This window comes from Gorilla gorilla, chromosome 8 (assembly GCF_029281585.2).
Source record: "Gorilla gorilla gorilla isolate KB3781 chromosome 8, NHGRI_mGorGor1-v2.1_pri, whole genome shotgun sequence".
NCBI classification, from domain to species: Eukaryota; Metazoa; Chordata; class Mammalia; order Primates; family Hominidae; genus Gorilla; species Gorilla gorilla.
In genome coordinates, this window is record NC_073232.2 from 129,293,571 (window position 1) to 129,303,770 (window position 10,200).

Consider the following 10,200-nt stretch of genomic DNA (forward strand, 5'->3'; position numbering starts at 1 on the left):
CCTTTCATATGCACTTAATGAAGGAAATATATCCTCTAAAAATACCAATGCCAAGGATTTGTTTATTTTCCAATACAATGCAATAGGAGAAAGAGCCACAAATATCGAAATCCTTTTTCTCAGGCTTCAAACCCAACATAGAAATGGAGAATGTGTTCCGAAATCAAATATAAACAATTTGCAGATTATCTACATTGTTAATCGACCCTTGATTATATAAGAAATGAAAGAGAAAATTTTTTATTTTTATCATTATTTGAAAACTGACCAACCATAAGATCTGATATCCACTGACAGATATTACCTATAATGAAAGCTCCACAAATCTAGAATATGAATCAAGTTTTAATGTTTTGGGTTGGGGGAAGGTGTTATTAAATATAAAATACCAGTCAGTAGAATCCAGTCCCTCGCTAAAACACTTGAGAAACTTCAGATAAAGGCATTCTGAACACCCACTAAATTCACTGATGCTTGTGACTTTATGACCTCAGGCTAATCTAGGATGCCAGGTAAAGGTGCTGGGAAGGCCAAAGAGACTAACATTTATCCAGCACTTTCTAGATGCTGGATATCACAGAAGAATGTGTTATGTCCATTTCAGAGGTTATATAATTTCCCCAAGGTCACACAGTAAACAGTAATGTTGAAATTTGTTTGCCAGAGTGTGGCTTCAGAGGAATCCGGGTGCACTTCCCAACGGTGCCCGTGGTTTTACGAAACAACAGGTAAGAGTACTGGACAGGACCTCAGAAAGTCCTCCAGTTTCGCCCTCGCCTTTAGTCAGGTCGGCCTTGATTGACCAGAAGATCCACGGAAGGAAAGAGACTCCTCCAAGTTCACAGAGCTGGTGAGCTGGGCCAAGAGAAGTGAAAGAGCTGCAACTAAATACCAGGTTTTGCCACAGAGCAGGGATCCTTCCATTACATGGTCTTGTCAGCAAGACATTCAGAAAGGTACATGTTCTTACACATTTTTACTTCCTTTAAATCTGTATGGTTCCTCCCTTTATTTCTTTATTATTTATTTATTTATTTTTTTTTGGAGATGGAGTTTCGTTCTTGTTGCCCAGGCTGGAGTGCAATGGCGCCATCTTGGCTCACCGCAACCTCCGCCTCCTGGCGGTTCTCCTGCCTCAGCCTCCCGAGTAGCTGGGATTACAGGCATGCACCACCACGCCTGGCTAATTTTGTATTTTTAGTAGAGATGGGGTTTTTCCATGTTGGTTAGGCTGGTCTCGAACTCCTGACCTTAGGTGATCCACCTGCCTCGGCCTCCCAAAGTGCTGAGATTACAGGCGTGAGCCACCGCACCCGGCTGGTTCCTCCCTGTCTTGACCCACATTCGCAGACCACCCTTCGGTCAGGGTAATAATGATAATTGTTTAAATGTGGTAGGTTAGCATTTGGTTGTTGATCTGGTTTGGTTCAGAAGTGTGGTAACTGATGAAAAAAATGATTGACTGAAGCAGGTCTTTATTAAAGGATAATCCCCAGTTACCAAGCAGTACAGAAATGCGTGCGCATGGCCTGGCTCTCCTTCGCCCAGCGCCAAGCTCAACATTGGCAGGATGTTGACCTTGCTGACTAATAAACTGCTAAAATTGAGAAGTGATTAAAAAAAAATTATGGCCTGAAAATCCCAGCTGGGCAAGGAAAGAGGAACTAGACCGAATCCAAACGAAAAGATGGGAAGGGTGTGAAACAGCCCTACAGGCCACCCAGCGCCAACAAATGTGTAAGGGTGGGGCCAAGCTAGCTGAGCCGCCCAAAGCAGCCAAAATATCCTGCCCCACCCGCTTCTCCGGCAAGGAAGGTGGCACTGTGCAACCTCGTCCGCACTGAATCCTCGTCCCTTCCCCCAGCCCCCGATCGCCAGCAAACGCAACCAGCGGGCAGCGGGTCTCGAGCTGCGGGGCCTGACTAACCCCGACACTCCGCGTTATCCTCGGTCCAGAGCTTTCCCAGGCGCGCCGGCCACGGAGGACGCTTCTCTGCGGGTGACGGGGCTACTGCGGTGACCACGGCGGCCGCCACGTCTCCCGCCCGGCTTCCAACTGCCCTGGCCCCAGCGCCCTGGGGCCGTCCCCGCCCACGGGCCGCGGCTGCCCACACCTGGCGCCCGCGTGCTGCCTACCTTGCTCCTTCAGACTGGTAATGAGCTGCAGCTGCTTCTCTTCGTCCGAGCTGTTCATTTTGGCGGGTGGGGCCGGGAATAAAAGGGAAAGAGGGAGCGGCGCGGGGCACACAGGAGGAGGGGGAAGAAAAAGCAAGATGCCGGTGGCTTGCGGCTCCACTACCCGGAAGTTGGATCCGCTCCCGCTCCTCCTCCTCCTGGCGCGGAGCGCGCGAGTGAGATCATCCCCACGCACCTACTCGGCGGCTGCGGCCGCTTCACCTGCAGGCGGGGCGGGGCGGGCCCAGCAGTCCCGTGCAGGGGGTGGAGGGACGAGGGCGGGTCGGCAGCCGCTATGCCAGCCTGTGGCGGCGGGCGCGGCAGGACGCGCTGGTGGGAGGGGGGGTGGCCCTGCGTGGGGTCGCTCCGCACCCTTTTCTCCGCCTCCACCCCCCCGGACTCAAGGACGCGGGTTCAGAGAAAACCGGCCGTGGGTTCGCAGCGTGTGTGGGAACTCCACTTTGGACGCTTCCCGGGGGTCGTTCCCAAAGAACCACAGAGGCAGAGCGGGACGCAATGAGCCATGAACGCCTGGACTTCTTCCCTAGTTTTCCCGCAGTGGACTCTGGGGGCGCGGTTGCAAAACCTAGCTGCCCACAGGGGCGGGCCCAGGGTGGTACATTTTGCACCTTGAAGAGCAGACAAGGATCGAATCAGGCCGCCCAGCTGCTTAAATGACCATGCCGTGAGTGAAGGAGGGCCCTGGCTAGCTTTCCCCCATCGCACCAGGTTTGCCAGGTGGTCAGAACGTGGACCCTGCTGCACGTGGATGGTGGGGCCTGGAGGGCCCTTGCAGATCATCTGGTTGGTGGCGGGATGACCTTCCCTTTAGAGAGGGTGCCACTGCAGTCCGAATGCTGAAGGTCACGCAGCCCCCGGGCAGCAGAGGCTGGCAGTTAAGCCAAGCGTTTGTCCCAGTTCACTGCTCTCTGAACTATTTGAACTCATGTCTGTGTTAGACCATGCCCAGGAGAGAAGTGGCAGGTCTGCATTGTTTCAAAGGTGCTTCTCCCCAACCCCTAGCTGCGAGCTAACCTTTGGTCAAGTCTCCTGCATCTTTGAACTTCATCTGAAGAATAGGAAGAATAGTGATACCTACTCTCCAGGAAGAGTTGTAAGGATTTAATAGAGGAAGATTAACAAAACACCAAGTCCAGAATTTATAATGCAGTTTTTTTGTTGTTTTGTTTTTGTTTTTGTTTTTAATAAAGATTACAGGTCTGTGGCCGGGCACGGTGGCTCACGCCTGTAATCCCAGCACTTTGGGAGGCCGAGGCGGGCAGATCACGAGGTCAGGAGATCGAGACCATCCTGGCTAACACGGTGAAACCCCGTCTCTACTAAAAATACAAAAAATTAGCCGGGCGTGGTGGCAGACGCCTGTAGTCCCACCTACTCGGGAAGCTGAGGCAGGAGAATGGCGTGAACCCGGGAGGCGGAGCTTGCAGTGAGCCGAGATCGCGCCACTGCACTCCAGCCTGGGTGACAGAGTGAGACTCCGTCTCAAAAAAAAAAAAAAAAAAAAAAAATTACAGGTCTGTGAGAAAGGGGTTTTGGTTGCTGACTATAAGCTGAAGATTGCAGTTCTTTTACACTGATCATTAAGCATGGGAGATAAGTCCAAACTGAATTAGACTTACTGCACAGCTTGGTTTTTCTCACTACCTCTAAGCTCTTAGTTTGGGTACAGCAACAGCACAGTGCTGCTCATTCCTCAATTGCTGTTTTATGGAAGTGCCCAGCTCCATTTCTTGTGTTCATTTCTCCATGATAGTTGTAGAGGGAGGTTGAGATATGGGTAAATCCTGTAACTAGTGTCTTTCTGATACTCACTACATGCTAACTAAAATTTTGAAAAAAAATGGTAGCACTGCTTTCTCTTTCTCTAAAATGGCAATATAGTACTTTAGCATGAGTGATTTAGGGGTAGAATGATCTAAAAGGGCAGCATAGTATTTTTTAATACAGTGTATTAAAATGTTTAAAGTTTAAAAATAATTTTGATATGGGATTGTATTATTCAGCCCTTTCCCTAGGTATGCATAAGATAATTCAAGATAGTTGCAGATAGCTGCCATGAAGATCCCCAGGAGATAATAATAAAAAAATCCAGGAGATTTTAATGAAAAATAATGGACATTTAGCTTTTGTCCAGCAGTTAGGAAACCTGTTAAACCTGATGAGTCATCCTGACTCATTCTCTCTCACTCTACCAAATACAAGCAGAGTGCCCATTAAATATTTGGCTTAGTTCACAAAGTTCCATTTTTTTTAATGGCTGATTTGTCTACTCCAATTATACAGTAGTTAGATAGTATTTCTGGAGTTTAAGAATGAGTTAATTATCAAACCTATAATCAAACTTTTGGTTCCATACTAAATCTGCGGCCTCTTGCAATTAATCCCATTTATCCTCCTTAAAATTAGAAAAGGCTCCTGAGCTGAGATTCTGCCACTGCACTGCAGCCTGGGTGACAGAGCGAGACTCCATCTCAAAAAAATAAAACTCCTGAAATACAATATGGCATTCACTTGAGGACATGGTATGAATTATTAGGAGGGCTATTAGAGTCCTTATTGGGATTCAGGTCTCCCATTACACTATTGTTTATTTATATGATATGAATATTGATGGAAAGGATAGAAGTGATAAATTAGTTTTTGTTCCGTTTAATAATATACATAGTGATGGCTATGGGAGGCCGAGGCGGGCAGATCACGAGGTCAGGAGATTGAGACCATCCTGGCTAACACGGTGAAACCCTGTCTCTACTAAAAATAAAAAAAGCTGGGTGTGGTGGCGGGCACCTGTAGTCCCAGCTACTCGGGAGGCTGAGGCAGGAGAATCACTTGAACCCGAGAGGCAGAGGTTGCAGTGAGCCAAGATCATGCCACTGCACTCCAGCCTGGGTGACAAAGCGAGACTCCATCTCAATAATAATAATATACATAGTGATTTATGTTGCAGGCATCACGTTGGAGTTACTATTGACCTCCAAATAACAGGTCATTTAAAACCCTTAAAAATGTGTGTGTTTACATATATATACAAATATATACATAGAGATAAAGGAGAGACTTCTAAAAAATGAATTGGAAGAATATGTACCAAACTCAGGATAATGGCTGTCTCTAGGGATAGAAAGTAGGGGAACAGGACCAAGGTGTGGGGGTTGGAGTGTGAAAGTACAGTGGTCAAGAAGGAGTTTCTCTTTAATCTTTGTTTAATTTTTCAGGTAATTAAAGTAAAATCACATATGTTATCTTTTGAGGTATACAGATAAATAAGATTGAAATACGAGGAGAAGAAGGTTCACTCTCTTTGATCCACTAATTCTATATCAGGGAATCTATCCTAAAAGGCTTATGTACAGAGCTATTTAATGTAATGTTAATTATCATATGAAAATGGCAATATTGGAATATTATTTGGTAATAAAAATAAAGTACTGATATATGGTACAACACAGATGAAATTTGAAAACATTATACTCAGTGAAAAGTTGATCAGAAAAGACCAGATATTGTATGATTGCACTTGTATAAAATGATCACAACAGGCAAATCCATAGAGGGAGAAAGTTGATTGGTGAGTATCTACTGAGGTGGGGTGAAAGTAGGGGAGGTCTAGGAGAAAACAGGGAATGGCTGCTGATAGGTGTGTGGTTAATTGTTGGGGTAATACAAATTTTCTAAAATTAATTGTGGTAATGGTTGTACAATTCTCTGAATATACTCAAAACTATAGAATTGGCCGGGCGCTGTGGCTCACGCCTGTAATCCCAGCACTCTGGGAGGCCGGGGCGGGTGGATCACCTGAGGTCAGGAGTTTGAGACCAGCCTGACCAATATGAAGAAACCCAATCTCTATTAAAAATATAAAAAATAAGCTGGGCGTGGTGGCACATGCCTGTAATCCCAGCTACTCAGGAGGCTGAGGCAGGAGGATCACTTGAACTCAGGAGGAGGAGGTTGCAATGAGCCGAGATCGTGCCATTGCACTCCAGCCTGGGCAACAAGAACAAAATTCTGTCTCAAAAAAAAAAAAAAAAAAAAAAAAGAAAATATCAACCAAATATGCACAAAAGGAAAGGAGAAAGAAGTCAAAATGATTACCAAAAACATACACACTTTTTAAAAAACTAAGTATAAAATAAGGCAATAATGAAGCAAATGAAGAGCAAAAGAGCTATAAGACATATAGATAATACATAGCAAAATGGCAGAAATAAGTCATTTCTTATTAACTGTAACTTTAAATGAAGATGGCTTAAACTCTCCAAAAGGCAAAGACTGGCAGGATGCAAAAAAAGTATGATCTAACTATATGATGTCTACAAAATATTTATTTTAGATCCAAAGACAACAAGATTTAAAGCAAAATGGTAGGAAAAAATTTAATTAGTAACCAAAAGAGAGTTGGGGTGGTTATATTAATATCAGACAAAACAGACTTTAAGTCAAAAACTGTTACAATAAACAAAAGTCTATATTCACAAAAGGGTTGATTCGGTAAGAATATATAATTATTATGAACATATATACAAGCTGGGCACGGTGGCTCAAGCCCGTAATCCCAGCACTTTGGGAGGCCGAGACGGGCAGATCACGAGGTCAGGAGATTGAGACCATCCTGGCTAACACTGTGAAACCCCGTCTCTACTAAAAATACAAAAAATTAGCCGGGCGTGGTGGCGGGCGCCTGTAGTCCCAGCTACCGGGAGGCTGAGGCAGGAGAATGGCATGAACCCGGAAGGCGGAGCTTGCAATGAGCCGAGATCGCGCCACTGCACTCCAGCCTGGGCGACAGAGTGAGACTCTATCTCAAAAAATAGGAAAAGAAAAAAAAAAAAAAAAACTTATGGAATACCGTGAAGACAGTGCTCAGAGAGAAATTTATAGTTCTAATTACTACATTATAAAAGAAAGATACAAAATCAATAAGGTAACTGTACACCTTGAGAAAATAGACAAGCAAAATAAACCTAAAGTTAGCAGAAGGAATAAAATAATGAAGATTAGAGTGGAGATAAAATAAAAGACAATAGAAAAATAATAGAATTAATAAAAAGCTATTTATTTGAAAGTATCAAAATTGACAATCCTTTCCCTAAATTAACAAAGAAAAAAAGAAATATGAAAATCAGATATTAAAATGGGGACAGTAATACCAATGATTCAGAAATAAAAAGGATTCTAAGAGAATAATAAGAACAATTATATGTCAACAAATTAAATAACCTAGAAGAAATGGACAAATTCCCAGAAACACACAAGTCACCTAAACTAACTGAAAAAGAAAATTTCAGCAGAACTATTATAAGTAGAGTAATTCAGAAAGTATTAAAAGGAAAAGAAAGACACCCTTCAATGAAAATAAGTTCAGGACCAGATGTCTTTCCTGGTGAATTCTATCAAACATTTAAAGAATTAACACCAGTCTTTCTCAAACTTTTCTAAAACACAAAAAAGGAGAGAACACTTCCTAACTCATTCTATGAGGCCAGCATTTCTGTGATACCAAAGCCAGATAAGGATATCACAAAGAAAAGAAATGTACACACCAATTTCTCTTATGAATATGGTTGCAAAAATCCTCAACAAAATACTAACAACCAAATCCAACAACACATTAAAAGGATTATACACCACGACCAGGTAGTGCTTATTCCAGGAATGCAAAAGTGGTTCAACATAAGAAAATCAATCAATGTAATATGTCACATTAATAGGAAAAAAACCACGTGATCATCTCAATTGACACAGAAAAGGCATTTGACAAAAGTCAGCATTGTTTCACCATAAAAACTCTTAGCAAACCAGTAATAGATGGAACATCCTCACCATGATAAAGGGCATCTGTAAAGAAGCCACAGCTATAATCATGGTCAATGGTGAAAGACTGAAAGCTTTCCCCCTGAAATTAGGAACGAGACAAGAATACGTGCTTTCATCGCTGCTATTCAACAGTGTGCTACAAGTTCAATTAGACAAGAAAAAGAAAGAAAAGGCATCCAAGTTGGAAAGGAGGACGTAAAGCTATCTCTATTCACATATGACATATAGCTATATAGAGAAAATCCCAAATAATCTGTGAAAAAGCTACTAGAGCTAATAGATGAATTCAGTAGTTTTAGCTGAATTTAGCTCTTAAGTTTAGGTCTTTGGTCCACTTTTAGTTAATTTTTGTTAGGCCTTTTCTACCTTTTCTACCTTCATACCAACTTCATTCTTTTGCATGTGGATATCTACTTTTCCCAATACCACTTGTTAAATGGCTGTCCTTTCCCCATTGAGTGGTCTTGGTACCCTTGTTGAAAATCAACTGGTGATATATGTGAGGATTTATTTTGGGGCTCTCTATTTTATTCTATTAGTCAATATGTCTGTCCTTATGCCAGTACCATCTCTATTCATAGATGGCAAAATTTCCTATGTGGAAAATACCAAAGAATTTCTTTAAATGCTTCTAGAACTAATACTTGAGTTTAGTGAGGTTACAGGATACAAGGTCAGTAAGCCCTTGAAAAGATGCTCAACATCATTAGTCATTAGACAAATGCAAAAGTCAACTGTATTCCATACACCAGCAATGAACAATTAGAATTTGACATTAAAAATTAATACCATTTACAATAGCACTAAAAATACTGAAGCACTTAGGTATAAATCTAGCAAAATATGTGAAAGATCTAGATGCCAAAAAGTATAAAATGCTGATGAAAAAAATCAAAGAGTACCTAAATAAATGGAGAGATATATTATGTTCATGAATTAGAAAACTCAGGCGGGGCGCGGTGGCTCACGCCTGTAATCCCAGCACTTTGGGAGGCCGAGGCGGGCGGATCATGAAGTCAGGAGATCGAGACCATCCTGGCTAACACGGTGAAACCCTGTCTCTAATAAAAATACAAAAAATTAGCCAGGCGTGGTGGCGGGCGCCTGTAGTCCCAGCTACTCCGGAGGCTGAGGCAGGAGAATGGCATGAACCCGGGAGGCGGAGCTTGCAGTGAGCCGAGATCGCGCCACTGCATTCCAGCCTGGGCGACAGAATGAGACTCCATCTCAAAAAAAAAAAAAAAAAAAAAAAAAAGAAAAAGGAAAAAAAACCCTCAATATTGCTAAAATGTCAATTCTCCCAAATTTAACCTATAGATCCAATGCAATCCCAATCCAAATCCAAGCTGATCCTAAAATGTATTATGGAAAGGCAAAAAACAAAACAAAACAGAAAAACTAGAATAGCCAAAACAATTCTGAATAAGAACAAAGTTGGAGGACTCACGCTACCTGATTTCCAAGACTAACTATAAAGCTACAATAATTAAGACAATGTAGTATTGGCAAAAGGAAGATGCATTAACCATCCCAAAAGTTGATCCACACAAATATAGTGAATCATTTTTTTTCTGCAAAGTAACAAAAGCAATTCAATGGGAAAAAAAAATCTTTTCAAAACTTGGTGCTAGATCAACTGGACATCCTTTCTTTTTTTTATAAAAAGGAGCCACAACACATGCCTCATAGAAAAATTAACTCAAAATGGATAATAGACCAAAATGTAAAACCTGAAACAGTAAAACTTTAAAAATGAGACACAAGAGAAAAAACCGTGTAACCTAAAGTCTGGCAATTAGTTTTTAAATACGATGCCAAAAGCGTAATCAATAAAAGAAAAGAATTGATAAATTAGATTTTATGAAAGATAAAAGAAATTAAAGAGATTAACAATACCTGCCATAGATGAGGGAAAATATTTACAAATCACATATTAATTCACATTTTAAAAATCACATATTAATATTTTGTATCACACATTAAATAAATCACATATTAATATTTTGTATCCTAAATATTTAAAGTACTCTTAAAACTCCAACAATAAGAGCCAATGTAGTGGCTTGTGCCTGTAATTTCAGCTCTTCAGAAGGCTGAGCTGGAGGATTTTGAGCCTAGAAGTTTAAGGCTGCAGTGAACCGCTGCATTCCAGCTTGGGCAACAGAACAAGACCCCATCTCTAAAAAC

General features: G+C 42.0%; 1 protein-coding gene across 5 annotated transcripts in view; it reads right to left on the bottom strand.

The window, feature by feature from the left end:
• The window catches only part of SHTN1 (shootin 1), a 120,023-nt gene extending 117,262 nt beyond the window's left edge, over positions 1–2,761 (bottom strand). The window contains exon 1 of one of the 5 annotated variants that reach the window (XM_004050150.5): positions 2,137–2,761. In XM_004050150.5, the coding sequence (XP_004050198.3) occupies positions 2,137–2,194 (58 nt within the window). In that variant the 5' untranslated portion in view covers positions 2,195–2,761. Of the gene's footprint in view, positions 1–1,927; positions 2,084–2,136 lie in introns of those variants that run through there. The other 4 variants (XM_004050151.5, XM_019034721.4, XM_055353273.2 and 1 more) reach the window with 4 other exon arrangements.
• Between the last annotated feature and the right edge of the window lie 7,439 nt (positions 2,762–10,200).